This window comes from Lutra lutra, chromosome 5 (genome assembly GCF_902655055.1).
Source record: "Lutra lutra chromosome 5, mLutLut1.2, whole genome shotgun sequence".
In the NCBI taxonomy this organism is placed as follows: domain Eukaryota; kingdom Metazoa; phylum Chordata; class Mammalia; order Carnivora; family Mustelidae; genus Lutra; species Lutra lutra.
This window is the reverse complement of record NC_062282.1, coordinates 103523002-103546820: the sequence shown is the minus strand read 5'-3', so window position 1 is coordinate 103546820 and position 23819 is coordinate 103523002. Positions and strand designations below refer to the sequence as shown.

At 43.7% G+C, this 23819-nt stretch overlaps 1 protein-coding gene across 1 annotated transcript in view; it reads right to left on the bottom strand.

Annotated features, from left to right (window-relative positions):
* Window positions 1–23819, bottom strand: part of SV2C (synaptic vesicle glycoprotein 2C) — a 220590-nt gene that overhangs the window by 3661 nt on the left and 193110 nt on the right. Inside the window, exons 10-12 of the mRNA XM_047731103.1 lie at window positions 20063–20196; window positions 17927–18130; window positions 17227–17386 (exon numbers count right to left, since the gene is read on the bottom strand). Of these exons, the coding sequence (XP_047587059.1) occupies window positions 17227–17386; window positions 17927–18130; window positions 20063–20196 (498 nt within the window). The remainder of the gene's footprint in view (window positions 1–17226; window positions 17387–17926; window positions 18131–20062; window positions 20197–23819) is intronic.

Below are 23819 nucleotides of genomic sequence, written 5' to 3'. Positions count from 1 at the left end.
TCTCTTAACCAACAAGTATCAAGGAGAAAAAAATGAACTGATCTGTGATCTTTCTGTGAACTCCATCCCTTGTTCTCCTACCTCTCCAGCCAGAATCCTTTGTTTTCAATTCTTGCTCAACCTACTTAACTCTTTTACATGGTAATTCTTTCCCCAAACACTACCCTGGAACCCCGACAGCTCTGTTCCACATATAATCAAGGTGGCCTTGTCCTGTATCACTAACCCCCTCTGTGTGAGAACCCAGGGCTAGTGCAGAGAGCTGCTCACTCTGCTGCTGGGGGTGTGGCCACCAGAGCATCCCTCCTGAGGCTGGACTGACTGTGGTTTATCCAGGGCCTTCTAACTGGAGTGGGTTCCAGTTCATTTATATCATTTTTAGCTTGGATTAGAGGCTGGGAAAAGGAAACCACTGGCACCATCCTGGATAGAGTGAGGAAAGTTTTGCCCTCACATTTGGCCTTTTTCTTAAATTTCGCTTTTCTGACTTCAGTGCAGGTCAGCTGTGGGTTTTATGGGGCTCCTGGGAAGAGCAAGGGATGCTGAATAATAGTAGCTTGTAGGCCATGTGGCACATGGTGGGCGCCATGCCACTGGGAGCCATGGTTTACAACGCTGGCTGAAGGATCTGTCCCACTGACTGCTGAAATCAGGAAAATAAATTAGATGTTCATTTTGAAAAGGCCTGAAATGGGGGAGATCCAGACTCAGCTCATGGAATTTACCTTTTAAGGGATAAAATGGAAACATTCCCTTTGCTTAAACTTTTAGAAGTAACATTTTCTGGACAACTTAGATCATTGGTAGAAGTTGAAAACTTCTTGTTTTCATTTGTATTTTCATTGGTAGAAGAAGAAAAGAAATACTAAGGGCTCAGCAAGGAGCATGTTGGCAGGTACAGGCAGTTCTTAAATTGGCAATATTGTAGCCCTGTCTCATCTGCAGGGGAGAGGTTCCAACACCCCCAGTGACGCCTGAAACTAGAGATAGTCCCGAACCCTATATATCCATGTTTTTCCTATATATGCGTACCTTTGATAAAGTTTACTTTCTAAATTTAGGCTCAGTCAGATTAACAATAACTAACAATAAACTAGAACAATTATAATAATATACTATAATAAAAGATGAGTGTGGTCTCTCTTTCTCTCAAAATATTATACTGAGCTCACTCTTCTTCTTCTTCTTTTTTTAAAAGAATTTAAGTAATCTGTACACCCAGTGTGGGGCCTGAACTCACAAAGCTGACCCTGAGATTAAGAGTCCCACGCTTCCCCTGACTGAGCCAGTAAGGCACCCCTGTCCTCACTCACACTTCTTGTGATGGCGTAAGACAAGGAAATGCCTACATGAGGAGATGACGTGAGGTGAGTGACGCAGGTGCTGGGACATGCTATTATGCTACCAATGACCTTCTGACGCTGTGTCAGGGGGAGGCTCATCTGCTTCCAGACTAGAGGGGGACATGAGTCAGTCACCAAAACTGCGTGAAGGATACCTCAGATAAGGAGGAACTACTGTAACTTGTGACCTAAGGATTCATCCAGAAGTTGGCTCTTGAAAGCACAAAATGAATTTCATTTTTTCTCATGGAAACAGCATTACAAATGATGGCATGTTTCTCAGGTTTATCTAAAAAAGCTATTTCACCACTGAATCCATCTGAGCTACTGGACTGTGATGCGAAGAGCACTAGAAACCCCTTGAATATTTGCCTAAGAAGCAAAATGATCCTTACTATAGTCCTAATTTATACATTCTTCTGTGTATTTATTCATTTAACGATCATTAAGCTTTATGTGCCACACACTACATTAGGCACCAGCGAGCCCAAAATTAATATGACAAAGTCCTCTTTTGCATTACGATAGATACAAAAAGATCATGATAACACAACATGCTCAGGACAGTAGTACAGCTAGCCACAGGGTACTACAGGGGTGCAGGGGATCAGAGGTGATCTCAGGGTGGGGTGGGGACACTGAGGGAAGACTCCTCAGAGGGGAGGGATGAGAAGAGAATTCATCTTGAAGGAGCAAGAGGAGTTCACCAGGTGAAGGATGGAATGTGCACAAAGGTGTTCTCTGACTCTCCAAACACCCTCCTACGTCTCTAACTTAGCTCCGTGGTACCCCACTCAGTCTGAGACACCCCCACAAAGGCTTCTTGCACAACAAATGGCATGCCTCCCCCTCCAAACAAGTGTCCCAGTCCCTCAGCTGTTTTATTTGGTCTTAACATTTTATTTATTTGACAGAGAGACAGCGAGAGAGGGAACATAGCAGTGGGAGCAGGAGAGAGAGAAGCAGGCTTCCTGGACACGCAGGGAGCCAATGCGGACCTCGATGCCAGGACCCTGGAATCATGACCTGAGCCGAAGGCAGACACTTAACAACTGAGCCACCCAGGCACCCCTTTCCTTAGCTGTTTTAAGGTGGGGTCAGAAGAGCAATCTGGCGGAACTCGGTTGCATGGCCCCGTGTGACCAGAGTCTCACCCAGGGCTGCTCAGAGCTGGGCGCATACTTATGCCCAGAGCTGGGCAGCATAGTTATTAGAACACGGTGCTGCATGCCTCTAAGGTGTATCCAGGGCTGATGACCCTGGATTCTTCCAGAGATAACTGCATTTTTTAATTGATCTGGATTTACTATTATATGCTACATGAAATTACAAAAGCAAAACATCCATTCTACCCCTCCAAAAACATGGTTTTCATTTCTGATTTCCCTTTAGTGTGCTTCCAGTCATATCCTTATTTTTACAAATCACAGGATTTATGCAGTTTTGCTTCTGCTTTTCCCCCAATCATTAATAACATCATTCCATGTTGTTTATGTTTTGTTGAAAGTGAAATGATGAGGCATATAACCATTATATCTGTAACCATACCATAGGGATAGTTAGGAGCTTTCCAAACTGGGAGAACATGAATGCTGTTACAACGAACACCTTCACATTCGAGACCTCATTCTCTTGGATGTGTTCATTAGGAAATATCAGGCAGTGTAACACAGGTGAGGGAAAATGTTTATGATATGATTGGGGTTGGGGGCGGGGGAGTGGGGCCCCCAGGAGAAGAATCTGGGGCAAAGGCTTCATCCAATCTCTTTTCTTCCCCGTCCCTGCTCCTCCTCTCTTATTTATGCTACTTTTCACAGCTCATTTCTCCCAGAGGCAATCCGTTTCTCACATAACCTGAATCATTTCTTTCTCTTCCAACTCCTATGTAGCCGCTGTGCAGGCTGAACTCTGGACAACCATGGAGGTTCTCCCTGCTGAAGGAGTTCCTTCTTCCTGCTCCCCCACTAAGAACCGGCTTGTACAAGCTCAGGGTTCACCTGTCTGGATTCAGCCTAATCTTTACGGCAGAACTGGAGAGACTTTCCATTCATTCATCGGTGCCCCTTTAGGGTAGGCACAATGACACATAAGTTACTTGTGGAAGGAACTAAGGAATTTCCTGACATCTTCAAAATAGGCTAGAAGCAGATTTCTATAAAGGGCATCCCAATGGGCCTTAGTCAGGCCATGTTTACTTATGGATTCCAGTCTATCCTCTTGCTGGTTCAGAGGATAGAACTCTAACTTCACATTCTTAAGTCAGAAAAAACTGAATTCAATTAATTTCTTGAGCGTCAAAGAAAGAGAAAGTTTGTCTCATCCAAGTAAGTAGTGTGTATATGTGTGTGGTCTTCATGTGTCCTCCTTAACCTGGGAAGATGGCGCCTAGAGCACTGTAAGCAGGCCTTGCTGTACATACAAGCAGAGAAGGACTTTTTTTTTTTTTTTTTTTTTTTTGTGAGCCAAGAGCAATCCTTTGGCCCAAAGTAGCCCTCCTCCTCCCTCCCATCCCCATCCCCACCAAGGGTCTTCCCATTGCTTGTGCTGTTGATATGCAAATATTCACCATCAGGCCATAATGGAAGTCTTTGTGTCTTCCCTTATATTGGATGAGGCTAGGTAGGAAGTCCTTGAACGCCTGGACCAGAGTAGATAATGATGGAAGGAAAGCAAGCACTGGGAAGCCACTTGGAGTTCATCCAAGGCCAGCATTTGTGGATATGACTGGATATCCCAATTATCAGGTGAGTTTCTTCGAAGCCAATTACCAAAGCTCCACCCAGACTGGCTAGGAGAAGGGTAGGTAGGTCTGTGCTGGAAGCAGCACCGAGGAGTCACAGAGCTGAGTTTGAGCCTCGGTGACCCAGGCAAGTTTCTTCCCCTTTCTGTGCCTCATTTTCCTCTCTAGAAAATAGAGTAAGGCTCCTTACTCTTGTAGGCTTGGAGTGACAATCACATATGGCTAAATGAGATGACCTAAATCCTTGGCACCAAGCCTGACTCACCTCCATTTTTCAGATGAGGAAACCAAGCTCCAGAAAGCCTAAAAGACTGATCTAAGCTATTCTCTGGCCATTCCAGGCCTCCACTTGACTACTGATGGAGGCAGGTGAAGCGAAGAGGAGGAGGATTTCCAGTAGGCAGTGCTGTGTGGCCAAGGGGGAGCTGAAGGCTGAAGCCTCGTAAGGTCACAGGCTCTGGCTGGCAGAAGTGGAAAGGGGTGCAGAGGGCAGCCAGAGGGAAGGCAAGAGGAATGCTTCTCACTCACAACAGGCCTAACTAGCTTACCTAGATGAGGGAGGACGCATGCCATGCTAGATCCCACATGAGGAGGAAAAACTGTAGCCCATAACCAGGAGAATTTAAAAGGCATCCCTTTCTCTTCCCTTTCTCCCATTCACCTAGAGCTATGCTAATAAATACGGAAAACGAAGTCCTGTCCTGAAGGAGCTCACATTCTAGTGGGAAACAGATACTAAACAAACACACATTACCATTCTATCATTACATGTCCTGGTGCTAATTTGCTTTAAAAGCACTTCAGTACAAAGAGAAGTTGTTCTGCACTCTAGAATTTAAAACATGTTAATCAGGAATTATCAGGCCAGAGAAAGTTATTTAGGGCTTTACACATCAGTTTAGAAATCTGCATGAGAAAGTCTGTTAATGCACACAGAGACAATGTTTCATTGGTGAATGGAGTGGTTGATATGCAGTTGACTGGAAAGAATGTTCTGCCCTTGGAGCACCATGGATAAGCAAGCATCCTCCCATCCCAGCAACCTCAAATGGGTGGAATGGTACCCTTGGCTGAGACTTCAGGTTCTAGAGCCCGCTGGTCCTGTACCCGAACACTTAAAGGCCTGACCAGCCCCAATGCTGATGGTCCTGCTGTCGGATGTCAGTCATGATGGTCCCATAGCCCTTTCCTGTGGGGGCTTGTTTAGTCCCCAAGGGCAGAGAGATGGTGTTCCCTGGGGTCAAGAACCGGCTGTAGGACCGTTTCTGTGCCCGTCTGCACACATTTGGTAAAATTTGCTGCCATTGTAACACACCACCTTGGAGAGAGGTGGTGGGTGACAGACCCATCCACTTCCCACCCGCCCCCCACACTCCACTTCTCACTGCCAGAGACAAAAAGGGTCTGACATTGCCTGAATGGCCAGAATGACTCAGGTCGCATAAAACGGAGACATATATAATACAATGATAAGGTCTATAAAGGTAGAAATGATAGAAAAGTTAGACAAGAGAGTTGAAAGAATATTTCATCTCAAAATCTTCAAAAAAAATTAAATGAGGTCTTCATCTTCATAACCACAGATGTAGGATGTCGTCATTTTGTATCTCAAACCAATGAGGCACAGTTTTGCTGAGTGGTCTCCCTGAGGTCACACAGCTAGTCACTATGAGATCCAGGATTAAAGACCTTCAGGATTGAGCCTGGGGAGGGGATGGGGAACTACTCTGTCTCAACACACACAGTCCTCATGGAGAGGGGCTTTGGGTGGTAGAATTCTGGGTGTATGCTTTGGTTTTGCTCACAGAGGAAAAGAAGTATCCCACGGCACTGGGTGACAGCAGCAGCTGCTCAGGACGAGCAGGGAATAGCAGGTGGGAACAATCAGAGTTTGACTCTCAAATGCTTTCTGAGGTCATGTCTGAAACTATGTGCAAGGGGGAAAAAAGGCAGGGGGTTGGTGGCCATGGAAGGCAGGAGCACATTGCTGGACGAATACCCAGGACACAGACCTGTTAGTTCAGGGACAGCTTAGGTTTCACCATTTATAAGGTGGGAGCTCCTTACCCCAAGCTCCACAGAGAAAGGGTCACAGCGGCCACTGGGCTGTAAGGACACAGGCAGTGTTAGCAGTGGAGCTCTGTCACCCCCACAGGGTGGCAGTAGGACGTCACCACCCGGTCACAGAATGACAGGCCGGAACGGAGAACCCAAATGACCCGGTGCATGTGTCTCTTACATCATGTGGCTATGTTTAGGATTTTCAGGTGGTCTAAAACCTTAACCAAGGAGGGGAGGAAAAGAAGGGAGCAAAAGGATGGGGTTAACAAATCCTAGGTAAATCCAGGTCAACCTATCATTACATATTGCTTACTCTTTGAAGATTCAAAGAAATGAGGGAAAAGTCATTCTTTTTTTTCACTGTTAGAATACAGGGGCTGGACGCCAACCAGCCCTGACTGAACTCAATAAATGGATGGGATCTGGTGTTGGCATCTCCCAGTCCAAGAAGGACTGAGACAGTTTAGATGGTGGCAGCACCTGGGTGTGGAGAAATGGTAGAAAAAGGAAACTCCCCTGGACCAATCTGTCCAGTGGGTGGCGCCCCCTTTTAGATTTCTGCAAGCTGGGAAAATCTGTTCTCTCTTCGGCACAGTGCTGCTATCCTATTTCCCATCTACTAGAAGAATCTCTCATCAGTTGCCATTGTTTCCATTACAGATAATGGGATCCCTGCTTATTTTTGACAAAGGACAAGGGCTGATGCATGTAGGGATGATTAGAAGCTGTCAAAATACTATACAGCAACTTGTATTTTCAGTAATGCTCACACTCCAAAGATCTATCATTTTGCTCTGCTCTCCATTTCTTCCCTTATCATGCTTTCAAAGCTGTCCTGACTTCCCAGCCTCATGGACACACGCTCAACTCCGTTTGCTTTTTCCACCATTCCCAGTTCCCAGCAGGGATCCCTGCAGATCTGCAAGTACTACTCTTTCCTTCAAGGTCACGCTTCTGAATCGAGTTGGAGGAAGACGCATGCTGCATGGACCACTGAGCCCCAGTCACTGCGGTAGATGCTCGGGGCTGTGAGGAAGCCAGCCTCTGCAAGGATCCCCAGCTGTCAGTGCAGAGTTGGGATGAAGAGAGAAGATCAGATGGAGGTAGTCAGCCAGGGTGAGTGTGAGAACAGAGAGGCAACTTCCTCTCCTCCAAGTCCCATGCAGTGAGTTCTGATGCCCCTGCCTGTATCTGAACTCGCTCTGGCCCTGGGCAAGAGTCAGTCCAATGGACATGAGTGAGAATCAGCTGCACTATTATTGTCCCATTGTACTAAGCATAGAGCGTATAGAGAATTCTAACTTACGCAGCCTTTCCTTGGTGTCAGGCCTCATTTTTGCAAGGTGATGATGCCTCCTCCTTCTTACCTCCTTGACCACGTGTGGACAGGCTGGGTTTTTGTTCTCTATTCTCCTGGCCTGAGTTTCCAGCCCACTGAACCCCTCCTTATCTTCTAGCCTGTATACTAATCCTGTGGCCTCTATTATTACCTGCTCTGGTGACTCTGGATCTGCTTACCTTGATGGATTTATCCCCAGAAGAGTCCCTTTGCCCTCTCAGACACATTCTTCTGAAGGCCTCTGTTTTCTGTTTCCTTTGCACTACCTGCCAGGCCTCTTTAATCCTATAGTCCACATACTGTCACCAGCCCAGGAGTCAGAAGTGTGATGTCACAAGAAGGCAGAAGAACAAAGGGATAACTGCTTGTCTTCAAACATGCACAAGTGTACATTCATTGACTGTCCCGAAGGCCCTCTTGTCTCTACACATGGGGTCATTTCTCTCCCACCTGTGGATTCAGCCCAGTCTGGGGAGCGGAGGTCCACCAAACCTCAAGGTAGGTCAATCCAGGGCTTTGCTCAAGATCACTTGTTGTGTGGATGGCAGTCTGGCCACTGGGCTTTTGCTGTGATACCAGTAAGCAGGACCCTATTTTTACTGTCACGTTGGTAATTTGGTTGCTGCCATAACCCCAATTTGAGTCATCAATTCCCCTCATCTTTTTGGTCCATCACCAGCATCTATCACGCCTGATCACTGCCTCCTGAACTACTTTCTTCACTGTGCTCCCAGGACGTAACTTATGCCTTTTCTCTTTATCTCACTCCTAGCTCCTTCTCAATCTTTCTTCCTGACTTCTCATCAACTGGAGCTCTGAATTCTCCCGTGTCTCCAGACTAAGTCCTCAAACTCCCCTCTTCTCTACCTATATGCTGTCCTTTGATGGTGTCATCTGACATCATGACTTTAAAATTTATCTGTACCCTGAAAGGACTCAAATTTTTACCTTACACCCAGGCCTTTCTCTGCATTCTGGTCTCATACATGCAACTGCCTAGTTGACATCTCCATTTGGATATTCCATAGCATCTCAGACTTAATAGAAACAAAACTGAGCTCCTGATACTTCTTCCTTAACTTCCTTCTTACACAGTCTTCCCTATTTCAGCCAAGGCACCCCCAGCCTTTCAGTAGCTCTGGTCAAAACCCCTGAGATCATTCTGAGTAATCCCCCCACCACCTAGCCCCCATACCTCACATCCAATCTTTTAGCAATGCCTGTTGGTCTTCAACTTATTTGTAGAATCTAACCAATTCTTACCACGTCCATTAGCACTACTGTATCCTGCCAGAATTGTTATAGTGCACTCCTAATTACTCTCCCTGATTCCACCTCAGATCCTCTGAAGTATATTTTTTTTAAAGATTTTACTTATTTACTTGAGAGACAATGAGAGAGAGAGAGAGAGAGACAGCATGAGGCGGGGGGGGAGGGGCAGAGGGAGAAACAGACTCCCTGCTGAGTGGGACTCCATCCTGGGACTCCTGAACCAAAGGCAGTTGCTTTACCAACAGAGCCACCCAGGCGCCCCAACGTCTGTGGCATATATCAAACACAAAAGCCAGTTCTCCTTTTAAACATACATGAGATCATGTCGTTACTTGGCCCCAAACCCTCCCATGGATTTTCATGAAGTTTGAAGTCCTTCATGTCTACTCTGACATATTGCCTCTTACCGTCCACTTTGCTCAGGCTGCTCCAATGTGACAAGCTTCTTTGCCCTTCCTCCCACTGGTCTCCTGCACTTACAGCTTAGGACGTTTGCACTCACTGTTGCTGCTGCCGGGAATGTTGTCTTCCCAAGTATCTTCCTGCATCTTTGCTCAAATGTTACCTTTTATAGTTGCATATTCTTAGACCATCCTGTTAACAATTATAATTCCCCAGACCCCGATGCTCTCTATGCCCATATGTAGCTTTATTTTTCTCTATAGCATTTAGGACCATTTGATATATTACTTTACTTAATTTATTGACTGTCTTTTCCCAAGTAGAACATAAGCTCTATCAAGCCAGGGTTTTCTGTCTGTTTTGTTCACTGCTCTACCTCAAGAACCAGAATAATTCCTGCCACATGATACATATTCCAAAATCATCTGTTTAAAGAATTAGTGAATGAACACTCTATCTCCAGCTCAGGTGTCTTTCTGCCATCCAAACAAAATTATCCAAATGCCTATCAGACAATGTTACGTTCACATGAAAACCCAACATGTCCACAATGGCAGCTCATTATTTTCCTGACCCCAGTCCAAACTGTCTCTCTGCCTCCTGTGTCCCAGTCTCAAAATGACCATCATCATTCCCTCAACTGCACAAGCAGAAACTGGAATCATCTCTGATGATCTCTTTCCTTACCCCACCATCTAACTTACCATGAAGTTTTGTTTATTATATCTCTAAATACCGTGAACATGCTGAATGTTGATTTCGCTCCTTTCCTACCCACATTTTTCTAGTTCACATTACTATTTTCAGCATCTTAACCAGTCCTCCTGCCTCCTTTTTGGGCACCAGAGTAAACCAGACCTTGCCTGATCTTGTCTCTCTTCTTCTTAAAACACTTCAAGGCTCCCCATCACCCTTAGGATGATGCAATTTACAAGCTCCTTCCTGATTTGTTCCTTGCTTACCTCTGTTGACTCTTTTACCTCCAGAGGTTTTCAGATAGTATTTCGTATGTCGTCTGACTGAAATGTTCCTTCTCCATCTCTTTGCCCAGCTCTCATCTACTTTTTTTCCAGTCTCAGCTCAGATGTCAGATGTCAGTTCTTTCAAGAAGCCCTCTTCTCTCCTTTCACAACACCATGTACTTCCCTCACAATGACACTGACCTCATTCTATTGTACCTGATGTTCACTTGCCACAAGCTCTGTGAGAGTAATGACCACAAATGGCTTATTCATGGTTGTATCATAGGCACTCAAAAGAGAAAAAAAAAAAAAAAAGGTTAAGTAAGTAAGTGAACAATATTAAAATTCATACGGAGATGGAGCAGTCATACTTTCATGAGCATTCCTACTAACCATAGCTAAAGATACTAGATATTAAAAAGCAAACATAAGATGACTCTGAAAGACAGAAAAAAGGCAGAGGAGCTAGGGACCTTGAGAGTGGGGAGTTGCCTGCATTTTCTTTTGCTGCATCGATCTCAGACTCGGACTGAAGATGGCAATGTGGAAATATCACCAGCTACAGATTATTTAAAAAGCCCCAAAAAACCCTGTTCTCTCTAGCCAAAGGACCAGGATGGGGCAGACAAGACAGAGAATGTTTAGATAATAATCTCTCTCCTCCAAATGAACATAAGAAAAATTATAGCCCAACTGCTAGACCCACCAGCAAAAGCCTAGGAGAGACCCTTGACTTCCACCCTCACAAAACTGTGATGAGGTGACTCCATATTGTCACCGAAGAGGTATTAGAGGAGGCTGAGAAGGGAGCTGGGACTTTCACCCTTGCTGGCCAATAATGAGCTCCTTCCCTTCTTCCTTCTTTCCCTCCATCATATCATGATCATGAGGGGAGCCTTGACTCCCACTTCTGGCCAGCAGTAATGAAGATACCCAGCCTCTTGGGTGTCAGTAGAGTGGGACACTGGACATCTACCTCCACCTGGCAATAATAAAGCAGTGTACCCGTTTCTCCCCACAGGCAGGTGTCCAGAAACTAAAGGTTTACAAGAGATTTAAGGTCTCATACAATAACAGGAAGATTGCTTTTCAATTGACTATCACTCATTCTAAGAACAACTGGAAAGATATCAAACAGACTGAGAAAACAACAATTAAGAGAGGCCAACCCAGAGATAACAGAGATGTTAGCATTATCTGACAAAGATTCTCAGGCAGTCATGATAATAATGTTTCAATAAGCAATCATGAACAGACTTGAAACACATAAAATATAGAAAACATATAGAAAAAAAATAGAAAAAAGCTTAGTGATTGGGCTCAACAGCAGAATGGAGGAGTCAGTGGAAATAATTAGTGAACTGGAAGAGAATAATAGAAAGTTTCCAAGAATAGAAACAGCAAATAGACTAAAAACAAATTAACCAAGCATCAAGGACCTTTGGGACGATCACAAAAGGTCTAATACTCATGTCACTTGAGTTCAGACAGAAGAAGAGAAAAATATTCAAATATGTAATGGCTGAAAACCTTGCAAATTTGTCAAGAGACACAAACCTACAGATCCAAAAAGCTGAGTAAACCTCAAATATAATAAGCCAAAGAAATCCATGCCAAGACCAAGAAAAAAATCTTGAAAGCAGCCAAAGGAAACAACACCTCATCTATAGGGAAAAACATTGAGATTGCTAGATTCCCACCTTCTGAACAAGTGGTACATGTTTTCAGAATTCCCTGAGCAGCAATTCTACCTTCACCTGCTCCAGGTAAGACTGAGTTGTATCAGTCTTTAAAACCTCAGCTTTTCTGCATAATAACAGAAAACTTCATATCATTTCTGCTTTAATTTGAGGGGCTCCTAGATAGCTTCTTGATGGGGGCTGGTCTCTGGAAATAACCCACCATGTGTAGAGAGAGTTAAAATTTCAACCTCTTACCCAATCCCCAACTTCCAGGGAGGGGAGAGGTGCTGGAGATTAAATTCAGTCATCAATGACCAAGGGTTTAATTGATCATGCCTACATGATGAAACCTCTATAAATCTGGAGAGCTTGCAGACTAGTGAGTGCACTCCCATGGAAGGTGGGTGGTGGTGTGCCCTAACTGCATGGGAACAGAGGCTCATGCACTTCAGACTCTTCTGTGCCTCACCCTAGGTACTTCTTTGTCTAGTAAACATGGTCCAACCTCTTTGGGGTTGTGGAAAGTCACAAATCTGTAGTTGGCTGGGCAGAAGAGTGAGTTGCCTGGGTACCCTATTTGCAGTGTGCATCTGAAATAGAGGCAGTTTTGTGTGACTGAGCTCTTTAACTTGCAGGATCTGATACCAGCTCCATGTAGAGTCAGAACTGGAGAATCAGTTGGTGTTGGAAAATACACCATATATTTGGTGTGAGAGAGTATCAAAGAATATACTCCTCAAGCTTTATCCAAAAAATGGATTCCCTCACATCTCCATAAATAAATTGCATCTTATAAGGACTCTACTAAAATGTGTATTTGGGAGGGTCCTTCTAACCCCTTCTGTGCCCCTCAAATTATCCGGTGCCATTACTGTCCATGATCTTTCTAACCTGGGAGAAAAGCTGAAATGTCATCAGGCAATCATTGTGTTATGCTTACTCTGATGCTGAGCTTTTGAGGCTAGAAGAATTATAGTGACATTGACACAGTAGAAAGGTACAGTCTAAGAAATACATGTTGTCTCTGTCCTGGTTCCCAGCTCCTAAAATGTGAGTGAGAGGCATGCCTTCAGTATTCATAAGGCACCCTTCTCATGGTGCCCGAGTTTATGCTAATGAGGTGACTTGGGGGGTGCCTAGAAAGCCTCAGGAGGGGGCTGACCTAGAAGAAGCAAGTGATTAGAGGGTTGGAACTGCAAAGGAGTGAGAGGGATGGCTGGGTGGACTATTAAAAAATCTTGAACAAGATGCTGAGCTTCCAGATTGGTCAACACTGGAAGTACTGGAAAGTCCTGCAGCTGGAGGAGCATGGAATCTCCTTGCCCTCCTCTCATACCTCACTTCTGCATCTCTTCCATCTGGCTCTTCCTGGTTCTTTCTGTATCTTCTTATAAAAAGTTGGTACATGTAAATAAATATTCCCTTGAGTTCTATGAGCCAACCAAATGATCAAACTCAAGGAAGGGTCATGAGAACTCCAATTTATGGCCAGTGGGTCAGAAGTGCAGGTGATAACCTGACTTGTGTTTGGCATCGGCAATGGGGACAATCTTGTGGGAACTGAGCTCTTAACCTGTGGCATCTGATGCTGTCACCAGGCAAATAGTGTCGGAACTGAGTTAAATTGAAGGACATTCAGCTGGTGTTTGCTGTGAATTATAGAAAATTAAGAAAAACCCCCACACCTCATGGCTAGAAGTATAATATTGAGAAATATTATTCTTTCAATAGAAAAACAGAGCTTTCCTTTACAAAAAGTGCTTATAGTTTTTTTTTTGTTGTTGTTTCATTTTTTAAGCACAGGAAAGTGCTATTCAGTATATATAATTTTAATCTTGAACTTTCCTGCCTCTCTAGGAAAAAATTTAGGGTAGCATATAAAAACAAAAAAAAAATTAATATAATAGGAATAAAAGAGAATAAATCAGAATGAGAACGAACAAAGCAAATAGCCAGACCATGCAGATTTAGCAGACAGGCCTCCTCCCTGCATAACGGAGAATGAAATGTGAAGAATTACCTATTTTTATGACATGAAAGGAAGGGACAGAGCAACTTCTCAGAAGGGGGCCCTAGAGCTCCCTGCATATTGGGGGGCAGCCTCTGCACGGAGGGAAGCGTGCACTGTAATGCATGGTATCCTGTCCTCCTTGGGGTTTTCACAGTAAAGGCAAATGTAGCCCCCAGTAAAAGTCAAAGGCATAACATAAAAAGTAAAATCTATAACGTGTTTGACAAATGTAGATTTCAACTGTCACAGCGCTTAGACTATACCTTACATTATGTTACCCAAATAGAATCATTTTGATTGGGATTTTTGATTTTTTGTTTTTAACAAAAATCAGCATGGAGCCCAATGTGGGGCTTGAACTCACCACCCTCAGATCAAGACCTGGGCTCAGATCAAGAGTTGGATGCTCAACCAACTGAGCCACCCTGGTGCCCCTGATTGGGATTTTGATAGGAGCTGGCTGTTAACTGACTCCCTAGGTTACTTTTTTTTTTTTTTTTTTTAAGCTCAGGGCCTGGTATCAGAGTGTCTTATTCTGATCATTAAGGAGATTCCAGAAACTGGGCAAGAAGTTGACAGTGCTAAAGTTCTGATATGAAATATCACCACCTCTAGTCAGAATTCCTGTTGAGATGTATTCTTTTCTGCTTTCATGGGGAGAAGAGGCCACAGGATGCCTGCACTCAGCACCACTGGGGTTTTCCTCTAAGAGCTAAGCCAGAGATCCATGGAGACTCCTTCTGTGGCCCAGGGGAGCATGGCAGACACAGGAGAGCAAGTTTTTACCTATAACAGAAGAGATGGGACTGGCTCTCCCACTAGGGCCCTGGCAGAAATGCTCTGGAGGACCAGTTAGCTCTCCATCACTGAGGAAACTGACTTCCTGCATGTTATCTACTCATATCTGTGTAAGAGTTGCAGAATGTCCACCAGCAGATCTGTGGCTGCAGTAAAAACACGCATTGCGGACATCCAAGTCGCTGCCCCAGCTGCTGAGCTCAGAAATTCATCCCCACGTTTTGCTGCTCTAATAACCGAACATGTTAGGAGTACTACTACTGGCCGGTTCCTGGGACACACAGGACTTGCTGGAAGCAGATGCTGTCACCCTGCGCCCCCCCCACCGGCTCCATCCCCTCATTGTCTTGCCAAACCCTCCTGAGACTGCCGGAGGAGGTGGGGGGCAGTCCCCCCTACTGTCCTTCCTCACTCCTTTTTTTTTTTTTTTTTTTTAATTTTTTTTTTTTAACTCCTTCCCTGGAGCCCAGGCTTCCCTGTAGCATGCCCAGACTTCTCCTCCATCCCCGTTTTCTCTCACACAGCCATGTCTCCTACTAAAATCTGTACACGTTTAGTTTTGTCCTATCCTCTGCTTCTCAGAGGACCCAAGCAAACACAAATAGCAATTTCTGTTTTTACTAACAAATTCTGTCATTGGAATTATATCAAAGTTTAACAACAGAATTACAGCATACCCATGTTTCTCATTGGAGGAAACTGCCCAATTTGTTGTTTTTTGTTTTTTAAGTCAGATTTTGCCATAGAGGAATATTCATCCTTTCATCCATTCTGGTAGAGGGATAAGCAGCTGATTCATCTAAAATAGTATCAAACTCTTACATGGATAAGAAAAAGGTATCTGGCTATGCCATAGCCTTGCTTTAACATTAAGGGGTTTATTTTATTTTATTAAATTTTTAAAAAAGATTTTGACAGAGAGAGACAGTGAGAGAGCGAACACAATCAGGCAGAGTGGGAAGCCTACTTCCTGCCAAGCAGGGAGCCCTATGTGGGGTTCCATGCAGGGTTCGAATCATGACCTGAGATGAAGGCAGACGTTTAATGACTGAGCCACACAGGCACCCCCTTTAAGGGGTTTATTTTAAATGTATAGCTTCATCCACATCTGGGCCCTATTTGCAGGAAGAAGGTTGATAAAATAATGCTCACTGGATACTGCATAGTCTTAATCTTTCTTTTCCTTTCTCTTTCTCCCTTCCTTCCCTCCTTCCCTCCTTTCCTTTTCTTTTTTTCCTTTCCTCTTCTTTCCTTCCTTCCTTCCTTTCTTTCTTTTTGGCAGCACCCTCATCCCAAGGCCTGTGGCATCTACCCCAGGAGCTTGCTCACAAAAGAGAATTAATGTTTGTTGAATGAATAAAGGAGATGCTGTATTTGGAGGATATGGTTCCTTTCAGAGCCTAAATACTCAGCAGGAGGTTACTGAGGGCCTAGTAGAATATTTGATAAGCACACATCTGTCAGAATTTGAGATGTTCTGTGGGAGATGGGTATATAGTTCCTATAACGTTCCTATAAGCTCAGTAATAGATAGATGTTATTGAAAATTCTCATCTCAAATGTTTCTGCATAGTCTTAGAAAAATCCCTCCTCCATTTCAAAGTTCAGAAAATACTGACCCCATCCTTCAGCAGAGAGGGTTTCCATGGTGACAAAGTATACACAAAATAAAAGAGGGCAAAGGCCATTGGTCTTTACTCATGTCAAATGGAAAAACAGGGCTTTTATTATTTTAATTATTCAGCTGCTACAGCTTGACCCCAAAATTCTAACTTTTTGTCCATTCTCTGCTATAAGATGCAAAGTCTTTATCTCCACATTGGGACTGATGCATAACTTTCTTCTAATAGCAATCGTTGTTGTTGTTGTTGTTGTTATAACTGGAAATGTGTTGGGCTTTCCCAAGATATTTGGGCCTTGACCTTCCCAGGAAGGTCAAGAGATATAGTGTAGAGACTTCTCTGTGGTTGCTTAATACAGAGCTCATGCAGACACTTACAAAGGAAAGTAAGAGTCCTCTCAGGACTGATTAGCTAGTGAAAATGTGGTCCAAGAGCTGAAAATGTGGTCCAAACCCTTCCCCTCACGACTTCAGTATGGGCTACTCATACTGTCAACCAACAAACCAAGTCATGGACACAAGTAAATTTCTTCACTAATTTCACTGCCCAATTACTTATTCCTACTAGCAACTACATTCCCTGACATTTTCTTTTTAAAATGTATGAGTGAAAACTATGACCTCATAAACCAGTTTTTTTTTGTTTTGTTTTGTTTTGTTTTGTTTTGTTTTTTGATTTTCAAGTCCTTTGGGAAATGACAGTTCGGCTTCTTTTTCTTTTTCTTTTTTTTTTAAGATTTTATTTTTATTTATTTGACAGAGAGAGATCACAAGTAGACAGAGAGGCAGGCAGAGAGAGAGAGGGAAGCAGGCTCCCCGCTGAGCAGAGAGCCCTATGCGGGACTCCATCCCAGGACCCCGAGATCGCGACCTGAGCCCAAGGCAGCGGCTTAATCCACTGAGCCACCCAGGCGCCTTCGGTTTATTTTTCTATGACTTTTCAGGGGTCCCAAGGAGCTCAGAGCACCTCTTGCTAGAGGCCCATTTCAACATACCTGCGGTCTGTGGGGTACAGTTCCACAGTGACCACATCCAGAGAGTTCCAGGCTGAGATGGTCAATCCGTTATACAGACACAGCACGCCTACCATCATGGACTCACTGCTGCCCAACCAGAGGAAGAAACAGCTGATCCCCGAAAGTACCATGGAGCCACCTGCCAACGATGAAGACAAAAGGGTGCCATGTTTCCTGCCATCTTAGAAAGAATAATCCTTGGGTCCTTGTCATCTCTCAGCAAACCTGAATCCCACGGGGAGGCTGTGGTCTGGACTCCAACAGCTCAGGTACAGGTAGGCTCACCTGTATAAAGGTTTGCCCCTCCAACTGCCTTCTGAACACAGCAAGCAGGAAATGCACATTGCCAATAATTACTCAGCTACTTAAGTGGAAGAATATACATCAGTCACACATAATTAGTTCTTCAGTCTGTTAATTCATGGAAGCTGTTCAAATGAAATGTAATTAGACATAATTTTTGCTGAGATTTAGTCCTAATGAAGGGTCTTTTTTTTTTTTTTTTTTTTTTTTTTTTTTTTTTTTTTTTTTTTTTTTTTTTCTAATGAAGGGTCTTAAGGGATTTCTCCTCATCTCTGTGGGATGCAAATCCCTCAGGGGGCAGGGAGTACAGTGGGAACCAGGCTCCCCAGAGATGGCAAGGGCAGCTCTTTTATTTTACATAAAACCAAACACATACCCAGCATCGTTAAGCGCCCGATTCTGTCCATCAGGAGAGCAGACACGATGTTCCCTGGCAACACTGCCAATGTCCCCAGGAAGTTGACAAAATAAATCCAGTAGGCACTATAGTCATCATCGAAGGTAATCTGGCATCCCGTCTTGTTGTGAGAAAATGAGCAGTTTTGAAATTCGCTATCAATGAATTTATATGGCTCAAAATCTGTGGACACAAAAACATTCATCAGGCTCTTTACAGTTGTGCCCCAGTCGAAGAAAGCCAGTCAAGAATTCAGAAAAGAAACACGGTATTGTAAACTTGAGGGCTTCAGGTCCTGGCCAACACACAGGGGCTGCTCTAGAACCTCACATTACAAAGTAGCTGAATGAAGGATAGGTTTGTTTAATAAAAGAATATATTAGAGTCTAGTTATCCTCTGATTTTTTCTCTTTGGCCATTGCTAATTATATTACTTGTTTACTCCTTTATAATGTTACTTTGTTCTAATTCTCATGTTACATAAGTACTATTACTATAGAACTAATAGCTTCCATACCACAACTACAAAAACAAGTTGTTTCAAAATGTAGATGAATCAGCCTTATCATTGCTATTTTATGGGACTCTGAAGCAAAGAGAAGGAACAGCCTTTTGTTGGACCCATAAAGCTAAATGTAGAAGGTGAGGTCAAAGTGGAGGAAGGCACAAAGGAGTAAGAGTTGCCCTTATTGGAAGGTCACTGGCATTCACTGTTTTTGTTTTGTTTTTGTTTTTTTTTTTTTCCTTGAACTTGGATCTATCCAAGGAGAGGTGCAAAGGAATGGTGGGTTCTGCTAAAAGACAGTGAGAATCACAACTGTTATTGTCCCTTACTGATCAAAACGTGCCTAAAAAGCTGGTCTTCTGAGGTTGAATGGGTTAGAAGGCAGTGAAAGCACTGTTTTAAAAAAAAACCTGAAGACACCTGATTCCGCTCTCACTGGGAGTTGGGCAGAGCTGCTTCCTGTCTGAACACCAAGAAGGCCGCACTGGCCCAAGGTAGCGCTATACTCCTCCCTGTGCTGGGCTGTTATTTTGGACTCAGGACAGACACACCGGAGTGCAAAGGTGGGAAAGCATGGGCTTAGCAATCAGATAAAACTGGTCTCAAATGTTAGCTGTTACCAGGTCTATGAATGTGGCCAGATTACTTTTTCCAAGTCTCCACTATTATCTCATGAAATGAGATAATGAATGCCTAATGATGGTAAGTAGGAACCAGCCTATGGTAGGTGCTCAATCAGTACCCCCCGCCCCCCGCAACTCTTCTTTTCCCCTGGGGAGTTTTCCAAACTCCATTACCAGGATTGGACAAAAAACTGTCTGATTAAGCGTAGCCATGCGTAGTCCATCTCCGTTCGCTGCAGCTCAGGCATTATCACTTAGGTAGACATCAAATTTTGAAGCCAGGATTATAAACAAACAAACTGAGGGGTGATTCTTTTCTTCAAACATTACTCAAGGGAGGGGCACCTGGGTGGCTCAGTCAGTTAAGGGTCTGCCTTTGGCTCAGGTCATGATCCCGGGGTCCTGGGATCGAGTCCTGCATCAGACTCCCTGCTTAGCAGGGAGTCTGTTTCTCCCTCTGCCCCTCCACCCACCTGTGTGCTCTTTCTCTCTCAAATAAATAAATAAAATCTTTTTTAAAAATTACTCAAAGGTATTTTTTCTTTTTAAGACAGAGAAATCGTGCACACATGTGAGCAGAGTGGGTGGGTGTGGGGCAGAGGGAGAGAGAGAGAATCTTAAGCAGGTCCCACACTCAGTGCAGAGTCTGACATCTCCTGACCCTGGGACCTCCTGAGCCTGACTCTGGGATCATGATCTGAGCTGATATCAAGAGCCAGGCACTCAACCTACTGAGGCACCCAGGCGCCTCAAGGATTTTTTTTTTTTAACTTGGAACTTTAGCAAGTCCTATTTGCATTAAATCTGACAGAGAGAAATAATAAAAGCTTAACCATGATCAAATCTGATTAAGGAAATCCATTCCTTAATACTTTAATATCTACTTTCCCCATATGCCTCTGCCCACACTATCACAGGGGTATCAGGTTTCTGCCAAGAACTGGGCCATTTGAAGAGGCCCCAGGCAGGGTGAAGGAGCACACCTACCTGTGTTGTCAAAAACAGTGTCAATAAATGTGCAGTTCCTGAAGTAGGTGTTGACTGAAGTCACATCCTCAAAGACGCAGGCCTTAAAAAGTGAGTCTTTGAAAGTTACAGATTTGAACTTCATCCCTAGAAATCTGCCCAAAACACACACACAAAAATTCTTATCAATGATTGTGTCCATCAGGGTTCAAAGTAAAGTCAAATGGGTTTAGAGATCTGATGCCCCACTAAGGACTCTTCATAAAGACATTAGCCTCTGGATCTTCTAGGTTCTTAACTGCCCACCCCACTTCTTCACGCAGCCTGTCCTTTGGCTATCTCCGGGCTCACCTATATTATTTTCCAGCAGAAGAGATGGCATTCAGGAAAACTTCATTTAGCTTTTGCAATGTTGGCAAAAGATTTTGTAGGGTATGTTAATGAAGGTAGTTTGGAGACTAACAGAGGCTACCGATTTCTTATTTTTCAATCCTATCCTCTTGCTCTTGATCATATGCCTTTATTTGAAAATTCTTTATTTGAGGTTAATGACTCTAACTTAAGAATGTGCTCCCAGGCTCACTTTTTTTTTTTTTTTTAAGATTTTATTTATTTATTTGACAGAGAGAGATCACACGTAGACAGAGAGGCAGGCAGAGAGAGAGAGAGAGGGAAGCAGGCTCCCTGCCGAGCAGAGAGCCCAATGCGGAACTCGATCCCAGGACCCTGAGATCATGACCTGAGCCGAAGGCAGCGGCTTAACCCACTGAGCCACCCAGGCGCCCCCCAGGCTCACTTTTGACAGAAGTCTATTTCCTAAGCTTAAAATTCAAGGCTTCTTCATTTTCCTATAGGGATTTCTGGTAGAGAACAATGAGAATTGGACTTCATTTACATGAGGAACAATTGACTCAGGGCTCATAGAAAGGAAGAAACTCATAGGTCATCCTCATTTCCATGAATAATTTTCTTGTCAGAGCCAACTGGTATTCCTTGAACTAAGCAGAGTGATGAGAGCTCTGCTTGTTTTTTGGAAAAGTGTAGAATGATGAAACCTGCGCAGATACCTTTTTGAATGCTGCAAGGGGTGGAGGGTTCTAGATGGTGAAGATAATAACAGTCACGATGATCCTAACATCTTAAAAGAGTCTACGACCAGATCTGTCTGTGTTGATAAGGCCTCCCAGAAGACATGGATCGATAGTCATCATTGTGTCTTGGTAAGTTATTAAGAGATCATGAATTGATACTTAGCCAGGCACCGAGAGGAGAATGCTTGTTCAACTGGAGAATAAGTTATTACACCAAATACCACTCGGGGCAGAAAGGGTCTGAGCCTCCCAGGCAAGCAAGCTGACCGGCTTAAAAGCTATACCCTCTTCAATACTTCCAAAATTGTTCTCACCTTAATGCCTGATGATATCTGTCAGCTCAAAATGCTGTGGCCTAACACAACACCTTCTTAAAAAGTAATCTCATTTCAACCTCTACTCCAGGGGTCAAGAGTAAATCCATCTAAACCATAAATTTGCCATTAAAGAAGGGTAAATAATGGTACTTTTTTTTTTTTTTCCCAAGAGAGGGAGAGTGAGCAGGGAAGGGGCAGAAGGAGAGAGAGAGGGAGGGAGAGAGAATCCGAAATTAGCTCCACACTGAGGGCGGAGCACGACTCGGGACTTGACCTCACAACCCTGAGATCAGGACCTGAGCAGAAATCAAGAGTCAGACCCTTAACTAACTGAGCCACCCAGATGTCCCAATAATGGCACATTTTAAGAATATTATCAATTTTCTGAACTAGAAGTGAATTTAGAAAGGGAAAACAATTTCAGGTTTTTTATGAATGGATAATATATACACAGAGTTCACAAGGTACAAAATTGAAAACACTGAAAAAGGATAAAATAAGTCTTTTCCCAGCCAACCTTAAGCCTCCCAGTTCTTTTATCCGGAGGTGGCCAGTGTGGCCAGTTTCTCATGTGCTCTTAGGAGCATTCTTTTTATGGAGTGCTAGCAAATAATTCTAGACACATAATTCTACTCTTTTCGCTTTGTTTGGTGACAGTCTACCCCAGAGGCTATTCCAGATCAGTACCATGGCATTAAGGAGAGATGCCATTTTATGGTATTGAATAGGAAAGTTCTTTGTAAAAAATGAGTTAGCTAGCGGCATTTCCCATTTCCCTGAAAGACAAATAAACGAAAATCGATAAAAATTCTGTCGCCTTCTAAAATAAATATATATGTTTTACAGGGATTTTAATACTATTAAAATGGCTAATAATTATCTTGCTAATGTAAAAAACTTCCTGGTGGTGACCAAAGAGTTGGCTTAGAACTTTAACCAGCATCATTTAAAATAGATCAGAGGGGGAGCCTGGGTGGCTCAGTGGGTTAAGCCTCTGCCTTCGGCTCAGGTCATGATCTCAGGGTCCCTGCATCGGGCTCTCTGCTCGGTGGGGAGCCTGCTTCCCCGTCTCTCTGCCTGCCTCTCTGCCTACTTATGATCTCTTTCTGTCAAATAAATAAAATATTAAAATCTTTAAAAAAAAATAGGTCAGAGACACAAACATATCAGACATGTCTAATGGAGTAACAACACTTTTAAAAATCAATTAAGTAAATTTTTACCCTGCCATTACAAAGGTTTCCACAGAAAGACAAGTGCAGGCTTGGGTTGGGATTTTATGTGGGAGAATGAAGGTGATCCTACATGGCCTGCATAAGGATTAAGCCCCTTGTGGAATTGCCAATTTAAACAATTATCTCCTACTTCATAATTCTCCCTTTCATCATATAAACCATAAGTATCCTACAGAATTCTTTTTCATCCTTCCAAAGCAGTTTTGTCTGGGAAAACTTGGTCCAGTTTTTAAAAATTTTTTACTTTTAAAAAATTACTCTGCCTTTGGGACAATTTCCTAAGAAATTTAACCATCAGAAGCACACACTAGCCATTATTTACCCAGATGACAACTAACAGAAATGATCTCGTCTATTCCTTTCCCCCGATGAAAGAATGTGCTGGAACCACCTTCCTAAGCCAGTTCTCTGTGCATACCAAGAGGCATTCCAGAGTCCATCTTCAAAAAAGTCCTTTGCTAACTTATTCTGTATTTTCAAAGCCCTGTACTTTGGGGAATCATTTCTGTTCTTTTTTTTTTTTTTTTAAGATTTTATTTTTTTTTATTTATTTGACAGAGATCACAAATAGGCAGAGAGGCAGCCAGAGAGAGAGAGAGAGAGAGAGAGAGAGAGAGAGAGAGAGAGAAGCAGGCTCCCTGCTGAGCAGAGAGCCCCATGTGGGGCCCGATCCCAAGACCCTGGGATCATGACCTGAGCCGAAGGCAGAGGCCTTAACCCACTGAGCCACCCAGGCGCCCCATCATTTCTGTTCTTTAAGGGAAAGTCTTACTGGTACAATGTAACATCACTTCCAGATTCAGCCTAGTGGAGAAGGAAGGGCTTCTGAAAGTGGTCCCCCATCTCAGGGGTAAGAGACAGGCATCATGTTACACTACGGATTTCTTCTCTGAATTAAGTAGCACCATCAACCATCTTTTTTTTTTTTTTCAGATTTTATTTATCTATTTGAGAGAGAGACAGTGAGAGAGAGCATGAGGGAGGAGAAGGTCAGAGAGAGAAGCAGACTCCCCGTGGAGCTGGGAGCCTGATGCAGGACTAGATCCCGGGACTCTGGGATCATGACCTGAGCCGAAGGCAATCATCCAACCAACTGAGCCACCCAGGCGTCCCAACCATCAACCATCTTATTGCC